This window comes from Anguilla anguilla, chromosome 15, assembly GCF_013347855.1.
Source record: "Anguilla anguilla isolate fAngAng1 chromosome 15, fAngAng1.pri, whole genome shotgun sequence".
Lineage (NCBI taxonomy): Eukaryota > Metazoa > Chordata > Actinopteri > Anguilliformes > Anguillidae > Anguilla > Anguilla anguilla.
Genome location: NC_049215.1, coordinates 5,225,361 through 5,240,000, shown reverse-complemented (window position 1 = coordinate 5,240,000; position 14,640 = coordinate 5,225,361). Strand labels below are relative to the sequence as shown.

General features: G+C 45.5%; 1 protein-coding gene across 1 annotated transcript in view; it reads right to left on the bottom strand.

Annotated features, from left to right (window-relative positions):
- Positions 1-11,391, bottom strand: part of map3k2 (mitogen-activated protein kinase kinase kinase 2) — a 16,544-nt gene extending 5,153 nt beyond the window's left edge. Inside the window, exons 1-11 of the mRNA XM_035393378.1 lie at positions 10,977-11,391; positions 6,630-6,702; positions 4,707-4,825; positions 4,038-4,078; positions 3,704-3,803; positions 3,067-3,180; positions 2,804-2,900; positions 2,553-2,683; positions 712-791; positions 548-615; positions 365-457 (exon numbers count right to left, since the gene is read on the bottom strand). Coding sequence (XP_035249269.1) covers positions 365-457; positions 548-615; positions 712-791; positions 2,553-2,683; positions 2,804-2,900; positions 3,067-3,180; positions 3,704-3,803; positions 4,038-4,078; positions 4,707-4,825; positions 6,630-6,684 — 898 coding nt within the window. The 5' untranslated portion in view covers positions 6,685-6,702; positions 10,977-11,391. The remainder of the gene's footprint in view (positions 1-364; positions 458-547; positions 616-711; positions 792-2,552; positions 2,684-2,803; positions 2,901-3,066; positions 3,181-3,703; positions 3,804-4,037; positions 4,079-4,706; positions 4,826-6,629; positions 6,703-10,976) is intronic.
- Positions 11,392-14,640: the final 3,249 nt, after the last annotated feature.

Below are 14,640 nucleotides of genomic sequence, written 5' to 3'. Positions count from 1 at the left end.
ACACATCGTACACCACTACACACCATAGCACAATCCCACACTTAAACACCATCACATTCTCACAGCTACACACCGTAGCACAATCCCACACTTAAACACTGTAACAGATTCCCATTCCCATGGCATAGCACATCACCACAGTTACACATCATACACCATCTACAAACTGCACAGCCCTGTTACACGACTTAACACATCTAACATTACACATGGCAATTTTTACACTACACAACAGGACGTATCCGCACTCCACACATACACATGTACACGCAACATACCCACAATAACCGCATCGAGGATGTGCGTGTGGATTCGTGAGCGGATGTGTGTTCGCGGGAGGGGAAATGTGCTACAAAGCTCTCACCGTCGCTGTAGTCCTGGTGACCGAAGGAAATGTGGTATCGTCTGGGGTATGTCCCTCCTTTGGCAATTTTCTCAAACACTGGGATATCGTACTCTGCACAGGAAACACTCAACTTAGCGACCAAACGGACAACGGTCCCACCACCGACGACCTTCAGAAGCAGGTACCCCACGAGGACCTCACCTGAGAACTCCTGGTGATTGTCAGGGTAGCTCTGAGCTCGAGGCATGCGGCATTTGGGGTAGTTGTCGCTACAGGGGGGGGGGGGGGAGACGCACATCAGTGTCAAACAACGTGCGTGCGGCGGCCGCGTTACACGTATGAGCGACCCGCGCCGCAGGGCTCACCTGTCCAGTGGGCTGTCCAGGGAGGGACAGCTGCCGGACGCAGAGTTCTCTGGGCTGCTCATAGACAAGGGGTCCAGCATCTGTGAAAACAGGAAGAGAAGCTTAACAGCTGCTGACTGCTGTGCAGGACGGAGTGTAGCACAGTGGGTAAGGAACTGGGCTTGTAACCGAAAGGTCGTAGGTTCGATTCCCGGGTAAGGACACTGCCGTTGTACCCTTGAGCAAGGCACTCAACCTGCACTGCTTCAGTATATATCCAGCTGTATAAATGGATACAATGTAAAATGCTATGTAAAAGTTGTGTAAGACGCTCTGGATAAGAGCGTCTGCTAAATGCCTGTAATGTAATGTAATGTAAATGCTCCAACATCCCCTTCATTACCAGGTATTACAGGTGTGTTACCTGCTCCATGCTCTGTGTGTTACAGGTGTGTTACCTGGTCCATGCTCTCTGTGTATTACAGGTGTGTTACCTGCTCCATGCTCTGTGTATTACAGGTGTATTACCTGGTCCATGCTCTGTGTGTTACAGGTGTGTTACCTGGTCCATGCTCTGTGTGTTACAGGTGTGTTACCTGGTCCATGCTCTCTGTGTGTTACAGGCGTGTTACCTGGTCCATGCTCTCTGTGTGTTACAGGCGTGTTACCTGGTCCATGCTCTCTGTGTGTTACTGGTGTGTTACCTGGTCCATGCTCTCTGTGTGTTACAGGTGTGTTACCTGGTCCATGCTCTCTGTGTGTTACAGGTGTGTTACCTGCTCCATGCTCTGTGTATTACAGGTGTATTACCTGCTCCATGCTCTCTGTGTATTACCTGGTCCATGCTCTCTGTGTGTTACAGGTGTGTTACCTGGTCCATGCTCTCTGTGTGTTACAGGTGTATTACCTGGTCCATGCTCTGTGTATTACAGGTGTGTTACCTGGTCCATGCTCTGTGTATTACAGGTGTATTACCTGGTCCATGCTCTCTGTGTATTACAGGTGTATTACCTGCTCCATGCTCTCTGTGTATTACCTGGTCCATGCTCTCTGTGTGTTACAGGTGTGTTACCTGGTCCATGCTCTCTGTGTGTTACAGGTGTATTACCTGCTCCATGCTCTCTGTGTGTTACAGGTGTGTTACCTGGTCCATGCTCTCTGTGTGTTACAGGTGTATTACCTGGTCCATGCTCTCTGTGTATTACAGGTGTGTTACCTGGTCCACGCTCTCTGTGTGTTACAGGTGTGTTACCTGGTCCATGCTCTCTGTGTGTTACAGGTGTATTACCTGGTCCATGCTCTCTGTGTGTTACAGGTGTGTTACCTGGTCCATGCTCTCTGTGTGTTACAGGTGTGTTACCTGGTCCATGCTCTCTGTGTGTTACAGGTGTATTACCTGGTCCATGCTCTCTGTGTGTTACAGGTGTGTTACCTGGTCCATGCTCTCTGTGTGTTACAGGTGTGTTACCTGCTCCATGCTCTCTGTGTGTTACAGGTGTGTTACCTGCTCCATGCTCTCTGTGTATTACAGGTGTGTTACCTGCTCCATGCTCTCTGTGTGTTACAGGTGTGTTACCTGGTCCGTGCTCTCTGTGTGTTACAGGTGTGTTACCTGGTCCGTGCTCTCTGTGTGTTACAGGTGTATTACCTGGTCCATGCTCTGTGTATTACAGGTGTATTACCTGGTCCATGCTCTCTGTGTGTTACAGGTGTGTTACCTGCTCCATGCTCTCTGTGTATTACAGGTGTATTACCTGGTCCATGCTCTCTGTGTGTTACAGGTGTGTTACCTGGTCCATGCTCTCTGTGTGTTACAGGTGTGTTACCTGGTCCATGCTCTCTGTGTGTTACAGGTGTGTTACCTGGTCCATGCTCTCTGGGATGAATTCTCCCTCGCTGTTGATGCTGGTGAATGAGCCGTTTCGGGCGACCTGCTGCAGGGCGTCTGGGATGTACCCAGGTGGGGGCGAGCTGCGGTCGGTGGAGTGGGAGCCTGGGGGAGGGGGGGGGGCATATGATGGGGACCGCAGTGAACAACGCTGCTTATTTTGGACAGCTTTAGTTAACGCATAGCTACGTTAAGGGGGAAGTATACTTTCTTATATTTCCTCACCAATCAGATCTAGCATGGTCTTCTTGTCAGTCCCTCTGAAGGCTGTGTTGTCCAGGTCCTCCAGAGATGGCAAGAGTTCCATGTGAGCTGTCGAGCTCTGGGAAACCAACACACACCCCTTAACCAACATACAAACCCTTTAACCTACATACACACTCTTTAACCAAAATACACGCCCCATACCCAACACACACACACACCCCAAAAGCAACATGCACACCCTTTAGTGAACACACACATGGGCGCAGGGGGCGGAGTCTAACCTGGGTGGAGCCCTGCAGCACCAACAGGATCTTCAGGCTCTTCATGTGGACGCTGCGGTCCAGCAGCTCGACCGCCTTGTCCAGGTCCTCCTGCGTAGTGAGCGGGATAACCAGCTGCACACACAGGCACAGAGACCCGTCAGCTAGGACACAGCACCATAGACGTCCCAACCGCTCCACTCGGCTCCCTGCGTTTTGATAGCCTACTTGCTATTTAGCTACGAACGGAGTGTAGCACAGTGGGTAAGGAACTGGGTTTGTAACCGAAAGGTCGCAGGTTCGATTCCCGGGTAAGGACACTGCCGTTGTACCCTTGAGCAAGGTACTTAACCAGAATTGCTTCAGTATATATCCAGCTGTATAAATGGATACAATGTAAAATGCTATGTAAAAAGTTGTGTAAGTCGCTCTGGATAAGAGCGTCTGCTAAATGCCCGTAATGTAATGTAAGCTACTGCCAAACGTCTTCGCTATTGCCCAAAGTTCAAATAATACAACCGAATTATGAATATTCACAAAGAGGACATGGAATCAATCAACTTCTAAGGAGGTGGAGAACTGAAGGCAGGCAGGACCGGGTCTGTAGAGCATCTGAAAACGGATTCTGGGCCTCGGCTAAAGGCGGACTGGCTCCTACCTCGTTGTTGGTGTAGTGCAGGTCCATGGCTTGCCCAAAGGCCACCTTGGCCTTGTTCCCCAGGTCGTCCAGCTTGACGGGACGAGGGAACTGCAGGATTCTGTGAGAGAGCGAGAGACCGAGAGAGAAGAGAGAGAGAGAGGACAATCATCTCTGCACGCGTCTGTGAAGATGGACACACTTCAATTTCTTGAAAACCTCCCTTTTTTAGAGCAACTTTTAGGAACTGGTCTAAATTGTCTTTGATTACGTTTTCACTTAGATTGCATTTATTATTAGTAGCATTATTACTACTATGGTGATTATTATTAGCCATATAAGTTGCTTCTCTCACCTCCTTTCACCTCTGTACTCAAACTTCACTCGAACATCGTTCTGTGAAAACAATCATTGACAGAGCCTGTTAAATCTACGAACAGAAAGGAGCCTCAGAACGAAACTCTCATACTGCGTGGCCACGTGAGCACGTACGCAACAGAACCTTTATTTCATTAACTTCATTTTTTAAGTATTTGCAGGCCAGACCTGTCTGTCTGTCTGTAACATCTCATCTTTTCACTTCCAAACTTGAGAAGTGCCTGCAGTTTTTATGAGAAGTGAAGGGAAAGCCCCCTAAACCCAGGCAGTAGTGCGACGGCACGCACAACCTCAGAACAGAACTGCTTCAGGAAAAGCGCATAAGCACTTCAGGGTAAACTTGGCTTAGCGGCGATTACAGAGGCTCTACGTGTGATTCTTACAAGATAATAATTAAAAGAATTTGCAAAAAATGACCCTGTCTTCCATAGATACACATGCACAAATGATTAAGCAGTGACTGTCATTGCCCACAAAGGTTAAACATATCTGAGTATGTTTTCAGATGGATAACCTGAGCACAAATTCATTCGAATTAAAAATAGACTCAAATACTTCTAATGTATCCTGTATTAGTATTGTAAAATGCACTCTGCACACGTGTGGATGAGTGATTTGTGGAGCGGGGGCGGGGGCGGGGGCGGACCTGGTTTTTGGGCGAGGAGGCCTTGGGCTTGGCCAGGTCAGCCAGGGACATGGTGGGGCGGCTGGAGCGGTGCAGCTCGGCCAGGTCCTGCATGATCGAGTTCAGAGCCTCCTGCTCATCTGCAGGGAGGAGAGGGAACGCACTGAAACATGCACCACACACACACACACTCATATTCACACACAGTACATCTTACACACAGCATATCACACACACACATGCACCACACACACACACACACTCATATTCACACACAGTACATCTGACACACACATACACACAGCGTATCACACACACACACACACACACACACACACACACACCTGCACATACACACACACACACACACACACACACACACACACACTCATATTCACACACAGTACATCTGACACACACACACACACACACCTGCACATACACACACACACACACACACACACACACACACACACACACACACACACACACTCATATTCACACACAGTACATCTGACACACACATACACACAGCGTATCACACACACACACCTGCACATACACACACACACACACACTCATATTCACACACAGTACATCTGACACACACATACACACAGCGTATCACACACACACACCTGCACATACACACACACACACACACTCATATTCACACACAGTACATCTGACACACACATACACACAGCGTATCACACACACACACCTGCACATACACACACACACACACACTCATATTCACACACAGTACATCTGACACACACATACACACAGCGTATCACACACACACACCTGCACATACACACACACACACACACTCATATTCACACACAGTACATCTGACACACGCATACACACAGCGTATCACACACACACACCTGCACATACACACACACACACACAGACACACACAGTACATCTGACACACACACACACGCACTCATATTCACACACAGTACATCTGACACACACGTACACACAGCGTATCACACACACACACCTGCACATACACACACACACACACAGACACACACAGTACATCTGACACACACACACACGCACTCATATTCACACACAGTACATCTGACACACACACTCATATTCACACACAGTGCATCTGACACACACATACACACAGGGTATCACACACACCTGCACATACACACACACACACAGCGCACCACACACGCACACATGCACACACACACAGCACATCTGACACACACATACACACAGCATATCACACACACACATGCAGCACACACACACAGCACATCTGACACACACACACACACAGCATATCACACACACACACACACACCTGCACATACACACACACACACACACACACACACACACACACACACACACACACACCTGCACATACACACACACACACAGAGCGCACCACACATACACACGCGCATGCACGCACGCGCACACACACAGCACACGACACACACATTCACAAACAGTGCATCTCACACACACACACACACACACACACACACACACACACACACACACACACACACACACACACACACACACACAGAGCGCACCACACACGCACACAAGCAGGCACGCACACACACACATATAGACACATAGAATCTGAACCCTATGAACAACAGGCAATGCCTGATCTCCATCCTGCTGTCTAAATGGAGATGGTCAAAAGGGAGCATTACCCTCCGCTGTGCAGCTACACTGAAGCACTCGTCTAAGGGCCAATCAGTGCCCAGCTACAAACTCCTCCCACCACGGAACTCAGCATCAGCATTATCAGAAAGCCAATGCATTTTAAAAGGCAACTTTCCCTGATCGTGAAAAACTCAAGCCCTGAGAATACGACGGAGGCAAGATGGCGGGCAGCAACAGCAACATGTGTGTGGAGAAACCGGGGGAGGGGCCGGGGACACGCACCCATCATCACAGAGCGCTGATTCACCCAGGAGTCCAGGAGAGAGGACTCTCCCATCAGCGAGGATCCAGGCTCCTGCAGGAGGAAACAACGTCTGACTGATTAACGGTGAAGGCAAAGAAGCACAAGCCTAGGAATATAACCGCTTTACATTCACAAACATACATACGCACGCACACACAGGCAAACGAGCACATGCAACTTTTTTTTTCCCCCTGAAAGATATCAGTGAACATGTAGTCGGTAGCAATCACAGAAAGAGCTGCTATGAGCGAAATCCAGCACCACAACATTCTGGGTTCTAAACCCAGGGATTCGGCCCGAGTTCTTGTTTTCAAAGCGAAGTGGTTCACAACATGAATCGTTCAAAGAGATAGGCTGGTTCACACTGTGAACCAGCAAACAAAGAGATTACCCGTTCACGTATCAGTAAACATGGCTAGACGCATGGGAGAAAGAAGTAAAGCGATTCACCAGCGGCAGACAACAACCTGCTCTGGCAATTATGTAATGCCAGGAAGAAGACAAAAAGCTTGGGATGGAGCTTCCCTTAAAACTAGAATAAACAGCAGAGCACAATTTTAAAGGTGGTGACGACTTCGCGGTGTGGGTGGAGTTGAAGAAGAGCTCATGTTTTTTGACTAAATTTCAATACTAATTTACCTGGACTTCCTGCTTGGCAGCCAATTAAGTTACCCTCAATTAACTTAGCCACCAAAGTAGCTAGGTAGCTATTACTGATAGCGCAACGTCATTAGGTGGCTAGTTTTTGGAAGAATGAAATGTCTGCTACGTTATCTGTGTGGTAGGTTAAGTTAGGTCGCTTAATTAGGCTAGCTAAGCTAACGTGACCTGTCAGACGGATCATGTTAGCTAGAACCCTGCGTGCTTTCAGAAAGGTCCCATTATAAAAAAAGTCCAGCAGGATACCGAATTGGAAATTGCAAAACATCACTTCTTTAGTGAACTCACTGACTATATGGACAATGTTTTGCTGTGCTATTGGTAAATTCTGCAACAACGAAAAAGATTCTTTTAGTTGTTTTACCTGGACTCTGGGAACTGACATCTTTAGTGTAGCTAACATTATGCCAGTCTGTAATCCTGGTTGATGAGGAGTCGTAGCACGAAATGTCAATGCACACTCACAGCGAGGTGTGTGGAGAAGCGAGGGGTGGGGGGGGGGCTCTTTCTCTGTGGGCAGGGCCAACAGGTGTTAGAATTTTCACGATGCTTTCACAACATTGCGACCATTGAGAAAGTCGCCTACTGCAGCTTTAAGGCAAAATACAGATTGAATGCAGGCTGGGGTCTATAAATCAGTCAGCTGGAGTCTGTGCTGTACCTGGGAAATACACACAGCCCTGCTGAGACTCCCAGCTGATGCCAGCAGTTACAGCACCTTTACCTTTCCCATGTAAAACCGCTGAAGCTAAGCAGATGTGGGCCTGGTTAGCGCTTGGATATGAGCCCTCCAGGGGAACCTCAGTTGTTGCTGCAAGAGAAGGCCAACAGGGGGCGCCCTTCACCTCCGAACCAAATTAAAAAGCAAGCGCCACAGCACGCCGATGGGCACTGCGCTGTGGGAGGAGTCATCCTCCCTATTAGACATTAAACCACGGACCTAACACATAACAATCCCTCAGCACTTACTGACTGAGCCGGGCCTTAACCACAGGGCCTGGCTGAATTCCCACCAGCTGACCTGATCTTCTCGTACGAGCGTTTGAACAATTAGCAGGCACAGGAATTGAACCTGCAACCCCTGCGTCAGAAGGCCAGTTCCCTAACCAATATACTGCCCGTACGATTGGCTACATAATCCCACGCATTACCCACCCACTTTGACTCCCCAGGTTGTCCCTAACAGAAAACTGTTTGTTGATTCTCCGGTTTAAATAAAATTGAAATAAAAGGATTATTTTGCATCAAGCTATAGTACTGCACACACCACACTACACTCGGTCTCTCCGGCACTCTCTTCCACACTCCTCATAGATCAATCCTTCATCCAGAGTGACTCGGGCTAATTCTAACAGCTGTCGGACTCTTGAAAGCAGGGCATTTTTAAATTTGGGTTCAAGTCTCACTTCACAAGCACCTCTAATGTGTTTTTATTGCTTAATCCACCAACTTCGGGCTTTTTAGTCAAATGATTCCGTTTCCATCTCAAACGTCTCTTCTCAATAATTCTGCATCAACAAAACAGCGTCCATTTCAGAACATCGTCAGGTAGCTGCCCTCAACGCATAAACCCAAGAGTTGCCATCCAATCCAGACTAACATGAAGAGTAAAACATCCAATCATGATTTGTGTGAAGCACTGTCATCCAATCAGGATTCATTTTAAGCGCTTTTGTCCAATCCAGATTAATCTGAAGAGCTGTTGTCCAGTCTGAATTAACCTCAAGAAGTGATGTCTGGATTCATCTCGAGAGCTGTCATCCAATCAGGATTCATTCCTCATCCACTGCAGCCTCATGTAAAAGAGCCCTTTTACCTCAGCCAATGAGGCTTTACTTCAGGCACCACCATCCTCAACTGACTTCTCTCTCAGAGACTTATCCAAACCACCATTGCTCCCCATCACCAATATGCCTGCCCCCTCATCACAGTCCTAATCACTTTCATCCAAATTTCTAGATTGCCTTCCCCTGCAAGTAAAATTTGCAAAATGACCCTGATTGCGTGCATTAAACCCTGTGGCTAAACTTCCCAGATGTCAGCAAGCCGTCATAATTGCCACCCCATTATGAATTGTGAGCGTGGTTCCATGGATCAAACAGGGCTGTTGCCCAACAAATTAATGTGTTTCATTGTTGCTCTGACCAATCCATAAAGTCAAGCATTAAAGCATCCACTGCCTGAGTAGCAGATATAAAAAACTGTCAGCTCACTAGATATGTCAGGTATATACTTAAATCTTTAATGATAATCATTACCAATATTCTTCATTTTCAGGCGGCTAAGCCCGAACATCCAGAAGGCTCCCCTTTACAATTCTAGATTCATAAAATTCAAACATAGTTCTCTCTCCAATCTGCTCACTGGTGCTAGAGTTAATATAGATGTCCATGTTTCATTTACAGCAGCCAAGACAAAATAATGCACAGACACGAAAGCATAACACAAAATATTAAGCGTTCAAAATAGCTCGTCCTCTGCAAAGGCTGTGGTTTTCTTAGCCTTTGTGGTTACTGAGCACTGAAATTACTCGGCATGACCACCCTCAAAAAATTATCAGCATAATGCAAATGTGCACGTATGTTGATATTGTTTCTGTTAATATCTTTTGTTTTTAAAATTCGACCACTACATGAAAATCTCCAATTGACTTGCATGGCACTGCAGCCCCCGCAAGTGCCCCAAAACGTGATTCTTAATACCACGTGATGATGGGTAAAACTGTAGCTTGTGCTAGCGGCTGTTGTAGGGTCTCACAAGATGCATTCGGCAAAAATGAATTGTAAGACAGATGACTAACTTGCAATGCCACATAATCAACAACTGTATATTGTGTCACATTATCAATGTAATGGAAGATAAGTCATACCAAGTGGTGGCCCTCTCTCCAAATTCTCTTCTTGCCTCATATTTTGTGATGTGCTACTGACAGACTCGTTGCAACCATACAGACCCACAATGCTAGCGTTACCAAGTTTCACTTAGCTAGCCACCTGGAATAATTACGTTTATCTACATTTCTCCCGCGTGGCTGTCAATCGCAAAACGATTCCATAAAGCTACCTCGAAGCCACAAACCACAAACATTCAAACGGACTCTAATGCCAGCTTACTCGTTTTTTTCTTAAGCTGAAAGTCCGACGTTTCCGACAGCTGACGCAGTTAATAACGACCAAATAAAACATTTTGTCGAATGGCCGAACAAATATTGCACGGAAGAAAACGTCAGTTTTCAACCAGCGCTGTCACTGTTTAGAAACTAGCTAGCTAGCAAGGTAGCTAGTCAAAACACTAAGCGAGCGCGGAGGCGTCACACGACTAGCTAGCTAACTTAGCAAAACCTTAAACGCGTTCAACTACAGCTAGCAACAACGCTGTATGTGCTGTTTTCAGAAGAAATTGCTTGTTACAAAGACAGTTAGTCCGAAATATACCAATTCCATTGCAGATTCGCAACAAATCATTCATTTCGGACAGTGTAGCTTGTACTGTTTAGATCTAACATGGCTAGTTAGCATGTTCTTGGAATTAGCTAGCTAGCTTAGTTAGCCATCTTTCGCGCTAGCCCAGTTATCTCTCGCTGTGAACTAGCTTATAACCTGGTTGGTCAAATAATCTTTCCATTGACAACCCTGTATTAAATCAAATTGTTCATTTTGGCGTACCTGGGTGGGTTCTTTCTTTTCACTTCCTCATCCACAGGGCCGGCTACAAGAGCCTCGGCCCCGCTGACGGGCGACTTCGCAGGCGGACAGAGTTCAGAAGTCCGCTTGGAACTTCCACTTGAGTCCAAGGCTTAAACACGTTCGCTACTTTGCGACGCAGGCCCCACTTTCTAACTGCCTAGTTTGCTACTTGATCTTGCCAGGTGGGCTTGCAGGTGGCGATGAGCTGTGTTTTATTCCAGAAAAACACTAGTCTAAATACTAATTCGATTCGTTACACTTAATCCTCTTCGAGTGCCTGTTTTGTTTTCTTGCAGAAGATAAGTCCAAATGTGCTATACAGTGGGTCCACCCCCAAGGTAACGAAACAAACGCTGTGTTGGAAGAATCCGGCTAGTGATACACAATTTTTGTGATGTCAGAGAAAATGTGTGTGCGTTCTTGGTTTTCGTCATCTGAAGTATGCGGTTGTTAAGGGGAAAAAACATTTGTCTGGAGTAGGATAACTAATAGTTCAACTAAATACTTTTTAACTGCCTATTACACCCAATAAAAGCTTTTTTTCTTGTTAACGTTAAGAGTGAAAATTCTGCAATACAAATAAAAAACAAGACAACAAGCACTTTTATATCCATAAAAGATGGCATAGGCCTAAATTAACTATGAATTTTTAAATAAAATATATTCGGACAAAATATTTATGGATGGGTGTCTATGCAATAACTTAGAACAGTGGTTCCCAACCTCGGTCCAGGGGACTCCCTGTTTATGCTGGTTTTGTTCCAACCAGAATTGCAATCCCAGAATTTTAACAATCTGTTAATTTCACTTTTTAATTCTTCATTCTTGATCAGTTCATTTTATTGGCCATGTGTCCACACTTTCACCAAATAGGAGCCACTTGATTCATCTCAGTTTTTAATTTGATCAGTTAAATAATTATACCTATTTTTATCTGATTTTTGCAATATAGCATAATAAACACAACATGAATATCAGACTGTTATTCTACATGCAGTGCTTAGTTATTTCTGATATAATGTAGCTTAAGAGGGCAAATAAGCCCTCTAGACATGAAAAACACCTAAGTAACAGCTTGGTAAAATTCTGGTAATGCAATTGTGGCTGAAATAAAAACCAGTACACACAGGGGGTCCCCAGGATCGAGGCTGAGTGGGAACCACTGACTTATAACACTGGACAACAATAGAGCAAATCCAATGGCTGGTAAAATGGATTTTGTGGAAAACCTAGCTAGGCTACACGAATTACACTTCCTAAATCCAATTAACAGGCTTATAAACCTTGAAGCCCCATCAGGAGATGCCAGTTACCAGTATCTTGGCTTCATAGGTTGTAAAAAAAAATTATTTATACAATTCTGCGGCATAATATGAATGTCATTATAAGTGCATGCCCTGTAGAACTGTATATTGTATTGTTGTCTGTCTGTTTGTATTGTTTAATAATAATAATAATAGAAGCCAGTTGGGGATATGGCCTGTATTGCCACAACCCAGCCAAGAGGCAATAAAAACATTAGTTCCTCAGCAGTAGGCTAATTTGAGCCTCAGAATACTGCTGAGGAACTAATGTTTTATTGCCGCAAACTTTGAGGCACACGATACTGTCTTGGGTCAGTATAAAACTTTGTGGAGGTTCTACACTAAAAGGTTATGTACGCACAAAGAGAGAAAAGTGTGTACGGTCAAAAAATTCCAGATTTATAAAACCTGCGTCCCCTAACTTCTCTTTTTATAAATCACAAGCAAGGCACAGTCTAGTATTCCGTCCCATTAATTCCTGTAATTAACAGTAAATGGTTAATGGAAAGCTCACTGTGTAAATGACAAGCATATAAATCAGCTAGTGGAGCGGTACCATGTCACAGCATGCCAAACCATTTTAGAAATGAAAAACAAGTGCTACTCAGCGCCCTCTATGGTCACAAAATCTGACAGTCACCAGCAAACTGTGAGTGCCCGCTACCAGCATCATTAGGGGGGTTGGGTGGGGACAATGCCCCCTTTAATAGGCACTTGTGAAAGACTGAGCTCGCGAATACAAGCGTCCAAAATGAGGTTCCTCCATAGGGTGGCAGGGCTTACTCTCCCTGATAGGGTGAGGAGCTCAGCTGTCCGGGAGGACCTCAGAGGAGAGCCGCTGCTCCTCCGCATTAAAAGGGGTCAGATCAGGAGGTTCGGGAATCGGATAAGGACGCCTCCTGGGCGCCTCCCTCTGGAGGTGTTCTGGGCACGGCCACCGGGGAGGAGACCCAGGGACAGACCCAGGACACGCTGGAGGGATTATATACCTCGGCTGGCCTGGGATCGCCTGGGGATCCACCGGGGTGAGTTAGCGGAAGTCGCTGGGCTGCTCTGCTTGCCCTGTTGCCAGCGCGGCCCTGATGAACTAAGCACTTAGAAAATGGACGGATGGATGAACCAAAAAGACAGAAACTGCTTGGGTCTGGATTTCCCTCCTACAAGGGATATGGTCTATTAGAAGGTGGTGTACTTTGCTATGAAATTAAAGGAATTGAGCGTAATGGATCTGTAGGACATCCATCATTTAGCTACATGTTTTGACCTCATTTGTTTTTATAAATCCCAAACCCGCAGGGAATGTGGCACGTGTACGCATATTTTTTTTGCACATACAGGTATGCGATATTTATGAATGAGGCCACTGTGTGGACTAAAAGTAAGAATATCCTGGTCCAGGATTCACAGAACTACAGCAAAGGCTATTGTGCTCTCTCACCAGCGCAAATTAGTGCTGGGCTCTGACAACTGAAAGAAAAGCTGCCAGCAGGCTGTGAGGCAATAAGATGATATGGGTGATTGGAAACAACGTGCCCTATAAACACGACACGTTAGAGATCAGTTTAAACAAGCTACGACAACCAGCCATTGTGTATGCAGGTGGGTGGGATTACATCCAGAAAAATGTAGGCAAAAACGAGCCCAGATTTCTGTGCAAGCCTTAACAAGTGGAGAGGAAACGGGGTGACTCACAGCAGTGGCATAATTTCTATTATTGTGCTACTGCATAAAGCTGAATTAGCAGCTTCAAACGGCATCATTGCTTGTTAGAAATGCTTTTGTTGGTACTTTTCTAATATAATGAGATGGCAAGATGTCAAAATGAGCAAAAGCACCCAATTAGCTCAGGTCAAACTGGGTCAGGTCATTAGTTTGAAAAATGAGGATTGTGGCAAGAAGGGTCAAACAGGGACATACAGGGAGGTACAGACACATTTCCCATTATTCTATTTTTTTACTCACTATTTAAACTTCTGTTATTCTATCGTTACCCATGGAATTTGTTCACATGAATTCTTAGAATGTTCTTAATGAATTAACTTTATTATGGAAAATCAAGATTGTATTTACAGAAATTTTTAACAAAGTTTAAAGACACTGATGTCATGAATTAATATTTACAAAGATAGTATTACTAACATATTTTTCTTAACAGGTGAAGAAAACCAAATTTAAGGCTTCTCTTTTGTAATACGTAAGACCATCACTAGGTGTCGCCAAATTGCTTTTTGCACAGAATATTGAATCCAAGTTCCTTTTATTTGATACTGTGTGTGTCCAAATGTTGAGGACATATAACCAAGTTCATCAGACTAAAGTTAAGAAATATAATCTTAAGA